At 54.2% G+C, this 13676-nt stretch overlaps 1 protein-coding gene across 5 annotated transcripts in view; it reads right to left on the bottom strand.

The window, feature by feature from the left end:
* Positions 1-58: 58 nt before the first annotated feature.
* MYRF (myelin regulatory factor) overlaps positions 59-13676 on the bottom strand; it is a 64115-nt gene continuing 50497 nt past the window's right edge. For 3 of the 5 annotated variants that reach the window (XM_037401748.1, XM_037401747.1, XM_037401751.1), the window contains 15 exons: positions 13484-13592; positions 13125-13234; positions 11681-11841; positions 11096-11168; positions 10707-10795; positions 10451-10519; positions 9693-9773; positions 7740-7825; positions 7355-7516; positions 6257-6550; positions 5582-5669; positions 5192-5266; positions 4937-5039; positions 4306-4380; positions 59-4048 (listed from right to left, as the gene is read on the bottom strand). In XM_037401748.1, the coding sequence (XP_037257645.1) occupies positions 3962-4048; positions 4306-4380; positions 4937-5039; positions 5192-5266; positions 5582-5669; positions 6257-6550; positions 7355-7516; positions 7740-7825; positions 9693-9773; positions 10451-10519; positions 10707-10795; positions 11096-11168; positions 11681-11841; positions 13125-13234; positions 13484-13592 (1662 nt within the window). In that variant the 3' untranslated portion in view covers positions 59-3961. The remainder of the gene's footprint in view (positions 4049-4305; positions 4381-4936; positions 5040-5191; positions 5267-5581; positions 5670-6256; positions 6551-7354; positions 7517-7739; positions 7826-9692; positions 9774-10450; positions 10520-10706; positions 10796-11095; positions 11169-11680; positions 11842-13124; positions 13235-13483; positions 13593-13676) is intronic. The other 2 variants (XM_037401750.1, XM_037401749.1) reach the window with 2 other exon arrangements.

Here is a 13676-nt window from a genome sequence, read left to right as displayed (position 1 = left end):
CTATTGAACTGAAAGGCTGTTATTTCGTAGCAAGGGAGGAACGCGCCAGGAGCCATCCTTGGATACAAAGCAGTATTTATATATTTATTTATATGGGCATATTTACTTCCAGCATAAAACAAAGTCTAAATAAGCCAAACAAAAAAAGTGGGGAATGAGAAGACTCAGCACTCAAATTCAGCAAAATATAAATATAAATCAGAAAGGAAGGAGGGAAACCACGCTTGTTCCCCACAAATAAAAACCGATAATCAATAATACCTGCTAAGAATGCGACTCTACAAACTTGCTGGCAATATACAGTGATTAAAGCTGTGACAGCAACATTTAAACCAAAAAAATTAGTGCTTTACTTTTTTTCTTTTTTCTTAATTCTTGCAGTGGTGGCATAGTCTCTATTTACAGGCTTTAAGCTCCAACAGTAGGACAGAATGTTTGTGAATTTGCTTTTGAAACAAACTCTGAAACAGCCAAACTTTGGCAAGTGGCCTCGTTTCCACACTTGTCTTCCTTCCTGCCAAGAATGTCTAGAGAGATGAAGCGTCTGGTTTCCAGCGGAAAGAAAGGGTTTTCCCCTGTGGTGTGGCTGGAGACATTGGCTCAGAGCTCCCTCCGTCTCATGCGGGGAAAGGCCTGATTGTTAACTCTCTTGTGACTGATTGGGGATGGGGAATGCGTCTTCGGTTAGGGCAGAGACACCTTTGGGGGGAGTCTATGCAAACAGCTGTTTTCCACGGGCTTAGAAGCAATCCTGTGACCCTCAAAGAATTACAAACCCCTTCTGAGCTTGTTTGTGCCTTGCTGTGCTGCAGCTGGCGGAACTGGCATATGCTTCGTGATATCCTTTTTGAGTCAAAGGATACTATTGTGATGTAAGACACTAAAACCTGCGTTCGGAACCCCTCTCTTTTGATACCAGGGATTGCTGTCAGCCCGGTACTGCTCTCCTGTGAAACAGCTGCACCGTGGGTAGGGCCAGCGTTGCACTTCAGGTGTTGCCTCATCTCGGTTCTTAAGTTAACTGGCCACTGTTGGAGGCACGCAGCATTTTACGTATGTGTGGGAAACCACTGTTCCCTCTTGCTGTCCTGTTAGCAGATAAAGGCACTAGAGATGTTGCTGTAGCCCTTAGGCACTTGGTTTGCCAGGGGCCTTTGTAAACCCCCGTGGCTAAGCATCGCAGGGATACCTGAGAGGCTCCCATCTCCTCTTGGGCCACCACTGCTAGCACGTTTCTAGTGATTGCTTGATTCCTCCCCTCCAGGAGTGGCTTTCCCTGTAGCAGAGTGCGATGTTCTTGTGGGTCTCGGCTGACCTCAGCCAAAACCACCAGCGAGGGGGTGGGCTGGTGGTGGTGATTGCAGGCAGTGCTTTCAGCTCTGGCTGCCCATTACCTCTTCAAGGGCTAAATGCGTGAGCAGGCATTTAGCCCAGCTCGACCATACAGGGGAAAATGGCAGGTTTGAGAAGGCTACCTCTCAGCTGAGCAGAAGTCGCAGAGCATGTGGCATCGCTCCCCTGAATAAAGACATGCCAGACCTGGGCCACTGATTGCCAAGTGGAGAATAAAAAGCTGCCAGGGAAAGTTGAACTTCCCAGTTTAAGGCAAAGCAAAAAAGCTCGGGTTGGGTGAAGAGCACCGAGCGGCCTCTCCAGAGAGCTACATCGGAAGGTTTCCTTCCCAGTTGCAGGGAGAAACAGAGAATCCTGCTGAGCCTGGAGCTGACCTGCTTGTGTGTAGGTGCTCCCAAGCCTTGGGACCTCTTGCTTTCCCACTGAGCTCCCCAAAGCCAGGTAGCCCCCTAGCTTCACTCCTGCTTGGCTGCTCAGCATTCCCTGCTCACCACTGGTTCCTGCCTGCCCAGGTTTCAGTGCATCTTAGTAACTGGAGAGTATCACTGACATGTAGTTAAGTGTTTGCTGCCTGTAGGCGTGAAAACCTGACCTTGAAACCACCCTACAAATAAAAAGCTTTGGTGGCAGAGATGCCAGCTCCTAGCAATGTCGTGAGGAGGGCTGTGGCTGCTTTGCTGGGACAAGCTCAGAAGTTCTGAAATGGGTGCCAGGAGAGAAAATCGCTGCCCAGACTGGGGAGAAAAGGCCACGGAGGGTCCCACGAGACGTGCACAGGAACCATCTCTATCTAGGTAAAATAAATGTCTTTGCAGCTTATTTCTCCAGAGCAGCGGAGCCAGCCACGCGCTCCTCAGTGCTGGTAACAGCGTGGCCTGCAGCTGGCAGAGGGAGGGATTCCTGCATCTGTCTCTGCTGAAGGCAACAAAATGCAGCAGCCAGAGCCTGATGCAGTTGCCCAAAACCAGTTTGGTGCGAGTTGCTTACGTCGTGTGGCGGTGCTGCCAGGGGCGAGGCATGCTCTTCTCTGAAGCCAGCTTTAGAGCGTGCTTTGGGACTGGTGAGTGGCGTTTCCCCCTCACCTTCCCCAGCGGTGGCTGCTCTTTCCTTAGAGAAATGCACCTCAGACATAAGAACCTGGTGGTGGCTCAGCTTCCAGGAACGCAGATATCTCCTTTTCAGCAAGAAGCGCTGGAGCAGGATGGGGAGGAGGGTGCACGCGCTGGTGAGTCAGTCTGACATGTCCCAGCACCGCTGTAGCAGTCAAACTTTAATGCGGAGCTTAGCAGTGGCCCCCTTTGGTTTCCTATGCGAGACACACATAGCTCAACAGGGACAAAATTAAGAGACCCATTTTTATACGGCTTAAAAAAAAAAAATAAAATTCAGTAGTTTAGCAAGTTAAGAACTTGTAACAGTAAAATACCCAAAATACACTGAACATAACTGCTTTCTGAGAACAGTGACAGCAAGGGCCCACAGTCACTGCCATTCCCCCGCTTTGTGGGAGATGATCAGCGTCCTCAGTGCCTGGTGGAGATCTGTGAGCCAGGGGGTGCAGTGAAGCCACATCATATGTCCCCAGCGATTCAGCCTTGCTCTGCAGGGCACACCAGGCTTTGCCAGTGGTTTCTCTTCTGCACATCTGGGCAGAGGTGGCTGCGTTGACTTGACAGCCAACCAGGCAGCTCCACACCCTGCCAGAGGCCACACGTTGCTGCCAAATGAAAAAAAAAATGGGTCCCACAACGCTTAGTGTAGATAACTCAGGGTAATTTTTTTTCCCACAGGTTGATGGCAAGTGTCCCCACGCGTGGTTTGGCCTGGGCACAGCCTCAGCAGCATCTTTAGTGGGGTTCTTGAGTTTATCCATCCAGACATGGATATGGTGAAAGTTAGAGCACAGTGAGGAGGGGGACAGACAGGGCTAACGTTGAAGCTGCACCTTCTCTTGTTGTCCACAGAGGACAGTCCGTTTGCAGGTCTGGGGGTCTCCGGGGGTCTGTGGAGTGGGGCGGGGGATGGCCCTGGGCCAACTAGAAGGAACAGCAACTCCAGTGTACAACTTCCAGTATGTCCAGGCACAGCCTTCCTTTCCAGGCCAAACTCCAGCGTTTCGCTCTTGGAAAGGGCTCCAGTGTTGAGCAATTCCAGTGTTGCGAAGAACTGATGTGTGGTACATCTGGGACCACTGGGCCAGTACAGGATGGAGCTCCCATCCGCGCGCTGGGATGCGGCAGACCCGTCCACGTTCAGTCCAGTGTAATGCTTTTGAATCCAGTGTTGCGAGGGGAGGGAGAAGCGACTGAGGACAAAAACATCCCCATGAGGGAAGGTCAGGGCAGCGTGGGATGGTGGGAGTCGGTGCGTGGTGAGCCCGGGAGATACCAGGGGGCTGGTTGTGTTTCTGTGGCTTAGGTCCTATGTTCTGCGCGTGCCGTGCTTCAGCGCCTGCGTCACCAGCCACAACCAAACCAGCTCCACGCCCCATGCGGGAGACAGGGGTAAGGTGGGGCTGGGGGCTAGTGGAGGATGGCGTACAGGAGTCTCCCCAGTGTCACCAGTCTCCCTCCTCTCTCCAACCAGAGGGCACTGGTGCTGCCAGGACTCACTCACAGAGCCAATAAAACTGAAAGTAATAGTCAGTGAAAAGGTGTCCCATCTGCTCGGGAGCAGTGCTGCAGTTGGCTCGGTCCTGTGAGAGAGCGAGAAAAAGAGCTTACAGAGGCAGGTAGGACACATGCTCTGAGGGGGAATTGTGCCCGAATTATGTGCTGGAGCAGAGAAAAATCACACCCTTGCTACCCATGTAACTGGAAGACGACAACGATGCTGGAGAAGGCTGTGGGAGGCTCTCAGCACCGTGTGGCTCCTAAACCTGCTACGGTGCCATTGCTCTCCACCCACTCGGCCCTGGACAAGGGGAAAGACAAAGCAGATGCTGGTACTCACAGGCTGTGCTACTCTGAAGTGGTAGGTGAACTCCCGGAAAGACATCATCACAAGGGGCCAACGGTGCATTGTTTCCTGGGGAAGAAAGAATAGCTGGGATGAGATCAGGGCTGAGCACTGGGGGATGTTCTCCCAGGCCAGACCGGCAAGAAAATGCACAACCCTGTGCTGCTGAGTGACCCTGTGGCTGTCTCTGGAGGACCAGCACCTCCCAGGTGAGCAATGGAGCTGCACCGAGAGGGGCAAGGAGGTACCTGAGGGCAGGAAGGGTCTGATGCAGGCTCCGCACATGCAGACCTGCAAAATCCCCCTGAAGGGGTTTCATTAGGACACGTTACGGCATCTTACAGCCTGGTCTTTTTTCCACAGTCCTGGGGCTCATCTGCAAAGGGGTCGGGTGGGATGGTTTCCTCTGAGTGACCACATCTATCAGGTTTAGCCACCTCCGTGCTGGCGGGTGCAGGGACATCTGCAGTACGCTGACACCAGCCAGTGCAGAGCATGGCTGTTTGAGCATGAATTCCCTCCGGCAACTGCTGCGCTGCCCCAGCCAGGCTGCTCTAGTCCCTTTCTGTAGGGATCGGTGGCACACTGGGGTGACACCTCACATGTGTGGATTCTGTGAGCCTACCTGTGCGTCTGTGGCATCGGTGGAGCTGTTCCCGCTCACAGCATCCTGGCAGGGGTCACTGGAGACAAGGCCACAAAGGGAGACGGACACAGCGGAGGAGGAGCTGGGGAGATAAGACACGGTAAGAGCCTGGGAGGGAGCTGCCGCTGCCGTCTTCTTTCCCGGCTCAGGCAGGAGATGCCATGGCCACATGGCACAGTACCCCACCAGCTGCAGGGGACAGAAATGCCCCAGAGATGAGCCCCATCCACTCACTTCATCTCCAGGGTCAGGTTGGTGTTCGCTGCCGTGAGCTGGTTGACAGGGATGCGGTAAGTGAAGTTTCCAGTCCTAGAGACACAGAGAGAGCATTAGATCTTGCTGCAGCATTTTGGGCGGCTGTGAGATGGGCAGCATAGCCCCCAGGTCTCCGTTGGGATGACACTTCAGAGAGGAGGGCTTCCCAGGCTGGTAACCAAGGATGAGCTCATCACCAAACACACTCTTCCTGCACTCTGAGGGAAGGACTCGGAGCCCCAGCTCCTCTGCCCTGGGTATAGCATGGGCTGCCTTGAGGTGACAGAGCCACCCAAGGCTCCAGGAGCCACCCGTTTAGTTCCTGCCCCGGCACTCCCGCAGTGCTGCCACCAGCCCTGCCTCACTCACCTGCATGCGTCGACGGTGACGCAGTGCTGGGGCTGGATGGCCATATTGATTTCCACGATGCGGATGGAGTGCAGCACTGGGCTTGGCCCTGTGGGTGGGAGAACAGGCTATTTAGGAACAGCACAGGGATGTCAGCTGGGGTACCCTGAAGTGAGAAGGGCTGGAAGGGCTGCCTGGCACAGAGAGCACCTTTTCTTATCATTGTGGAATCAGAGAGGGGGTCAGATTGCCACAGAACTGCACTAACACCATGCTCAGCCACGGAGAGCCCAGAGAGGGGGTGCCCCACACTGTGCCAAGGGCTGGTCATCCACGCTCCCTTCTCTCTGCTGCCAGCGTGGCTGAATCTGCATGTTTCTTCCTCTAAATCTGATTTAGATGCGGTTGAGCAAGCCAAGATGGGGGTAAGAATGGAGATGTGGGTACAGGAACCTCAGAAGGGAACCAGCAACTGGCCAATATGGCCAGAATGCGTAGGACAGCATGGGGGAATAGGGGCAGGGTTGCAGGCTGAATGTGGCTGCACTGGGAGAGCTAGGGGCAAAAAGGCTACAGGCTGGGGACACAGCAAGGGCTGTGCAGGGCAGAGGAGTCCCGGCTGGCTGAGGATACCCCAGGAGAGAACCCAGGACCACAGTGCTGCTGCAGGGAGGGCAGGAGATAGGTTCCACCTACCATCCGTGCTGGGATCCTCGGTGCGGGGCCACTCGCTCACCGGCTGCTTGATGCTGCGCTGCTGCCGCGCCTGCCCCAGTGGGGAGTTGCTGCGGGAGAGCGAGAGGTTGGAGATGTACTTGGATTTGCCCTGGATGTGGGTGAAGGGGGAGGAGGGGCTGGCATTGGGGCTGCCGAAGCTCTGAGACCTGTCAGGTGTCTTTGGCCACTTGGTGTAGGAGGTCGCTTTCCCGGTGATGCCCCTGGATTTGGCTTTGATATTTGTCACCGGCAGGAGTGAGGTCTGACTTTGGTCTGCAAAGAGAAGGGAAAGGTGGTGCTGAGGCAGAGAGGCTGGCAGCACTCCCAGCCTCCAAGGCCAGTGCAGAGAGAATGGCTACCAGCTCTGGGTTGGTCCTGGCCCCATGTCATCTCCTGTATTACCCCCTCTGCATGCGGCTGAGCCTTCCCAGCCTCTGTGCCCGAAGGGGCTGGCAGGACCCTCGCAGCAGGGGGAAGCTAACACCGGCTGTGGGGGCAAAGGGGGGCACAGCCCCGTGCTCTGGCAGGGCACAGTGTTGAAGGCAAGGTTAAGGTGTGACTCCAGGGGTGTTACGGCTCTGCAGAGACTGAGGTGCTGTTCCACCTGCAACAGCGATGATGATGGAGCAAGCGAGCTTGCAAATGCCCCACTTGGGCAGCACACTGCCTGGCCTCCCAGAACCCTGCTCCGAGCAGAGGGGAAGGTCACACTGCAAAGTACAGCTGCTTGGGCATGCTGGTTGGCCTGGCGTCTCCTCTCAGGACTTTGTGCTGGCAAAGCAGGCAGGTCCAAGGACCTTCCAGCCCCTACTTACCTGATCATGGATGTCTGAACCGTGCCACGCGGGCAGCAGAGGCTGTTCAGCCCGGCAGTCCTGCTCTGCCCCACAGCTGCCTGCTGGAGCAGCTCTCAACCCAGGCAGCGGGTGTGGAGGAAACCAGGCACGTTCTGAAGGGCAGGTGGCACGTCCTTCTTGCAACGTGCAGAGGCAAGGCATGAGGTGGGATGGGGCTGGGGATACGAGGTGATGGAATGGGAAGACAGACCTTGGTGGTGATGCTGAGGCTGGTACCTACCTGTCCGGTTAGTGGCATGAGTAGGGCTGGTCTCAGAGAGGGCAACAGAGGAGACATTGGTGGGAGCAGCAGAGCAGCATGTGGAGAAACATGGTGGGCTGAAGCAGGCCAGCACGCTGTGACCAGGTAAGCCGAAGACCAAGTCATGCATGTCCGCTGTGACTGCAGGGCAAACAGCAGGAACACACCAGGTAAGTCAAGGCGAGAGGCACCTAACAAGAGCAGCACCACATGCCCCCAGCATCCCTTCCACAAAACCAGAGCCCCCGGCCCTACGGCATGAAGATGGCACAGCGCCAGCAAGCCCCCTCGCCATGGCGGAGCAGCCACATTCACCACCCTGCACCACAATCCGCCATCACCCCCCTGCCCTGCCGTGACCTACCGTGCTGCGTGGGGGTCCTGCTGCTGGCTTTGTCTGACGCAGCTGTGGATCGCACCATCTGCGTCTTATCAAAGTTCTGGTTTGACCTGAAATGTAGGAAAATAGGGTGAAAACCTCTAGCACGGGGGGTGATGGTGTCACTTGTACATGAAGAAAGAAGCGGCTGCAGCGGTGAGTGGGGCGATGGGACCAGGTACACGGAGCAAGAGCAGATGTTGAGAGCGCGAGGGTGAGGAGGAGCACAGACTGGAGTGATCTGGGGAAGGAAGGGCAGGAGAGGCATGTAAGCCATGAAGAGAGCAAGGGGAGCTAGGAAATGTCGCAGCAGGCTGTGTGACTGTCCCACACCTGGCAGGAAAAAGTCCCAGCTGGTTCAGAGGACACCAGCACTGCTCCCTCGATGCTCACTGTGGAACAGGGTGTACCCAGTGGACTTGATTTCCAACAACAGTGATCTCTGGGGTGGATTTATGCGCTCAGGTCTCAACATGTGAGGCCATAACGGGCTCCAAGCACTCACCGTTCCCTAAGAGAGGTGTCCCTTATCTCCCTGAGACAGACTGTTCTGCACTTTGGTTTTTAGAAACACACACAATCCCACCCAGATTCGTCCCCTGTAATTTCAGGTGTCTCACTGGAGCTACCAAGACCTGAGCTGAGGACACCACAGACATCTCCTGAGGGTGAGGTAGATGTGGAAGGGAGGAACCGCTGCCTCCAACTGCTTTTCTCCCACATCTGCACAGGGAGCCCAGAGCAACACCACTCCTAGGCACCAGCTACCGCCTGCAGAGGTATGGGATAAACCAAGGCTCTTGCCTTCACATACTGTAGCTCTCCACTGAGCAGAAATTTTTACTGAGCTCCTAACGAAGATGTTCATGATTTTACCTGTGCAGACCCTGCCCAGGCACAGGAGCAGTTCAGTGTTAGCTGTCCCACATCTGCCTTGTCCTGTACCCATGTCTTGCCAGTCCCCTTAGCATTTGTCAAGGTTTCTCAAAAGATAAACAGAGCTTTCACTCATTTAGAGACATCAAAGTACCACTTAGTCACCTGCAAGTCTTGTCTGATTACACGTATTTCTTTTTCAGGTGAAAGGAGATGCAATGCCTGTCTCCCAGAGGGAATATGGGCACAAGCCTCTGGAGCTAGCCTTCATCCCAGCCAGAAACCTGCCCCTGTCCCTCACGTTCCTCCACTGCCTTGTCAACACTTCCCATGCATAGCTTTATCTTGCATCCCACAAGCAATTACTTTTTAAAATTGCTTCCTGTGAAACACTCTGCTGTGGAGTTCTTTTAAGAAAACATTACTTGTGCCTTTCACCTCTCTCCGTGCAGTGTTCTGCTCAAAGAGTGCTGACAGACGGTAGGGGCTGCTTTAAGGGAGGTGTTTTGCAGCAGCCCTGCAGATCCTGCTAACGGAGGTGCTTTGCAGGTCTGCACCTAATGAGTAACTCAGCCAGCTTTCCCTCGGCTGGTACCTTTTAAAACATTCCCGGCGGTGATGGCTCAAAACAATAAATAATTTTGGGTTTTTTTCTGTCCTTCCTTTGCACAGTAAGATGTCCTGTACTTGAGAGTACCCTCCACAATAAAGCTACTCACATATGAAGAGAGGGTAAGAGCAGCTTTTTGGCTAATTCTTCCAAGTCTTCAGTCTTTTTAAATATTCCCTCCGCTCCTTCCAAACTGTCTGCTCCTGCTCTACCTGTTGTATTTATTTCTTCATTTAGCCTTTGATTAATTGGTTCTTCAGTCTCCTAAACCTAATTTCCCCTTCCTGATGGGGTCCATAATCCTTTCTCCTGGAGTCCCACTTGCTGTCCTCTTTCTTTGCTTTCAATTTGCTTAAGATTCTTGGTCTTCTGCAGTGCAGATGATAAAAAGAAGAGGAACTGAGAGAAGGGGTGCAGCAATTCAATAACAGTATAATGAAACAGTAACATACCGTGGACATAGAGCGACCGGGACCCCAGGACCCCTGTGCCGAAAGAGGGCCAGGAGACAGGCAGTGGGCACAGCAAAAGAGCTACAGGACAGTGAAGGGAAATGAGAAGAAAAGATGGGTTGGTAGAAGATGAGGAGGATGGGGCAGGGAATGGAAAAGGATATGGAAGATAATGGAAATGAAAAGACCAGAATGGGAAAATTAAAGACACAATGGAAAGAAAATTAGTTGGATGAGAGATGTAACCAGAACAGGAGGGAGAGAAACAGGACAGGGAGAAAGAGAGAGAAAAAAAGAGACTCATTATCCGGTCACATGAGCTCCCAACAGGGGTGAAGTGTGCCAAAGCTGAATGCCCAGCACAGGCTGCCCGTGGCCACGCCGGCCAGGCTGTTCCCTCTGCTCTCTCTGCACTAAGGACACTTGGCAGAGGAAAACTCTTGCCCAGTACACACCAGTCCAGCCCCACTGCAGTCAGTGGGATGCTGCTGGTTTAGGCCAGCTGAAGAGGCATCCAAAGAGCATGCAGACTGGCCACGAGTGGGTATGTGAGCAGCCAAATAAAGGGTATTTTCTTGTTCTCTGTTCCTCGTTTCTTGCTCCAGATAGCTTAACTGACGTCAGACTTGGATTTGCGGATGCGTTTCCTTGGCTTTACAGCTTGACTGACTGGAACCGTGCTCAGCGCAGCGGCCGCTTTTTGTGCTTCAGACTCCCCCAGTCACCAGATCCCTCCCACAGAGCCCAGAAATACCTACCCATCGATATCCACAAGGTCCTCCTCACTGCGCAAGCTCAGCACATAGAGCGTGGACATGGACACCACACTGGAAAGAAAGAGAGAGGGAGAAGCTGAGGATGTGCACGGGGCAAGGGATATGTCACAGTGCTGATCTGCTTCCAAGGGATTTTCAGCCCATGAAAGCACCCCCCTCGCTACACACCCCACGGAGGGCACGGGCCGAACCGATGAGCTGTATGGCAGCGGAGCGGCAGCCCAGGCTGTGGTCTCACCTGAATGCCATGATGATGACCAGGGCGATGATGGTGCCCTGCAGGAAGCGCTGGCTGATGCAGGCCTGTTCAGGGACAACTGATGGAGACTGCAAGAGAAAAACTCCAGGATAGCTCCAGACTCCTTCCTGCTCTGGTCCTTGCACAGATCTCACCCAGCCCAGCCCAAGTGCTCCTCCTGCTCCCCTGCAAGCCCTGAAGCCCCTCAGCACAGAAGCCATATAACATCTTCATTGGGCGTGGACAAAAGGGATCATGGAAATGGGAGCAGACAGGGTCTCTCCCTCTGCAGCGTATGTAAAAGAACACACGAGGACCACCCAGACGGCTGTTCTTAGGCAGACCACCTTCCCCCGCACCATGAGGCTCCTTTGGGAGCAGCCCCTTACCTTGCTGGCTACTTTGTGGGGCCGCTTTTTGTGAGGCACGCTTCCCGCACGGCTGAACTGGCTTCCCGTTTGGCTGCAAGGGGAAAGGAGGAATGGAGCTGAGCTGTGCAGGGGCAGCACTCGAAGCAAATCCCAGGCAAAAATGTGATTCTCTGGTAGGGAAGAAATCTCTGTGTGGCCTGGCAGTGACAAATCCTTGTCACTTCATCTGCTCAGGGGTAGGTGCAGTGCTGCTCCGTGGCCCAGAAAGCCTGAATTCTGCCCCAAAACCTGCAAAGGCTGACCAGGGCCAGTGTGATCATTTCGGTAGCACGAGAATCTCTTTGCCCTGAGAAAGGTGCTCACGGGAAACACGGAGACTATTTCATAGTGGTTTTTTGGGGGGCTGGGCTAAGAGCAGGCTGTGGGTATGTGTCTGCCAGACCCGTCTCACTAATTTCAGCTCCTTGAAACTACCCCAGGCCAAATAACAACTGCCGACACCCCACCACTCCTCCCCATCTCCCCTTTCCCAAACTGAGCTGTTGCTCAGCGCTGCCTGGGCTCAAAAGGAGACATCTCTTTGTATCCCTCAGCATCGCCTACCTGAATGTCCCAGAGCTCACAGTTGACTTCATGCTGTCCAGCCGCTTGAGCTTGGCCAGCTTGTGACTCCACCTCTCCAGCTCATCAATGCGAGTCTCCAGGTTGTCTGTCAGTTTGCACAGCTCCTTCACGGCTCCCACATTCTCCATGAAGATGCGCTCCTGCCAGAGAAGAGGTCGGTGGCCTGAGTCATCTGGCATTGGGAGGTACTCCAACTCCTGTGGGTCTGGCTGCCCTGACTGCTCTCCCATGGCCTGCCCAGGGGAAAAGCTACAGAACACCCAGCTCTGGGGGCAGGAACACCCAATGTGACACATCTGGATCTCTACAGCCCCTGGATGCAAGAGCAAGAGATATTCTCTTCAAGCCCAACCAGAAAAATAAATGTTAGCCTGGGATCCCTGAGAACTCTGTCTCCTACTGGTGCTAATCCAGAGTCCTTAGCTACAAAGGACAGACACAAAGTCCACTGTCAGTCAGGAGCCCTTGGTCCAACCATGTGAGCAACGCTCCCCATCTGCCCCTGCTCTGCTCTACAGTGCAAGCTGTTGCAATTATTTTGCAGCATAATCCAGCAGACAGTTGAGCCAGACCTCCCCAGTACCCACCCTTGGGCTCTGCGGCTCCACTCGCCCACACAAGCACTCCCTGAGGCAAAACATCTCGCTGGTGTGCTGGTCCAACCCTGCGCTCTGAGGATCTTGGACACCACGGATAATTTGTGGGCAGCAGGTAGATGCCTCTTGGGAGAGCTCAGCTAGAGCAGACCACAGAGCCTGCTGTGTGCTGCAGCCCTTTTGTGGGGCTGATGCTGAGCTGCAGCCCATGGAGGAGGGCTGTATGCAGAAAAAAAGGACAGCAATGGCCTGGACACGTGCAGATGGGACAGAAAAGGTCATGCTCACAGCTACTGCTAGCTGGTAATGTAACTGCAGGGATCTAGGCTGCCACAAAGAGAAACAGGGCACTAAGGTCAGTCCTGGCCATTCCTACTCTGGATAGAGTGATGCAGGAGAGAACTGGCAGCTTTGGGAGGCTGTCCCCTTGATGTCCAGAGCAGAAACAGGCTGCCACAGGTTACAGAGAGGTCAGGCAGCCAGGTGTTCTGGGTTATCTTGACATAACCACATTATCTTATCCAGAAAGGAGAGATTATGACTAAGAGCCTCCCTACAGGAGGCTGCCAACAAGGAGCCCTTCCTGAGGGAGATGCTGCCAACTTTCACCAACATCAGGCTAGTTCCTCCCTGCTGATGTCTGCCCTCCACCCAGGGCTGCTCCTGACAACCGAAAGACAAGCCAGGTCTGAAACTCATGGGTGGTGTTGGCCTAGAAGCATTTCCCAGATATCACAATTTTCCTCTTCCATTTCCAGCTCCACAGCTCCCCAGAGCCAGGTTCCACAGTGTCCCCAGCCTCCTCGCCCCTCCCGGCTGCCACCAACCTTGTTCACCACCAGGAAGTTCTCAAGGGTCTTCCCATTGGAAAAGACCAGGTCCCCGGTGTCCTTCACAGCTTCAGGAAGGATCTCCTTCACCTCCTGAGCAATGACGCCTGTGTGGAAACAGCGCAGTAGGTTACAAGGGAATTTGATTAGATGCCTAAACTTCAGGTGATGAGAAGCCCCTGCTCTCCTGCCCCATGCCCAGGGGGCTGCCCCAGGGCAGAGGTGGCTGCAGCTGCCAGGCCAGGTGGGGCAGCACTGCCTGGCACCATCAGCAAAATGCCACCGTAGGCTGCAGAACACGAGGTGCAGCGCTGCAGACACAAGCAGGTCGCTGTGGTGTGACGTGGGGCCCATACCTGTCTCAGAGGTGTTGTCAATGCCCACCGTGGCTGCAAACTCAGGCTTGTAGTTGTAATGTACTAGACGCATGCGAGAGATCCTCTTCAGCTGCTCTGTGGTGTCCACCTGGGACAAAACAGACACATGCAACTCTTAAAGTGGGGTGTTGCTTCTGAAGTTCCCATGACTCCCATTCCAAACAGCAAATCA

Source organism: Falco rusticolus, chromosome 10 (assembly GCF_015220075.1).
Source record: "Falco rusticolus isolate bFalRus1 chromosome 10, bFalRus1.pri, whole genome shotgun sequence".
NCBI lineage: Eukaryota > Metazoa > Chordata > Aves > Falconiformes > Falconidae > Falco > Falco rusticolus.
This window is presented reverse-complemented; position numbering and strand designations above follow the sequence as displayed.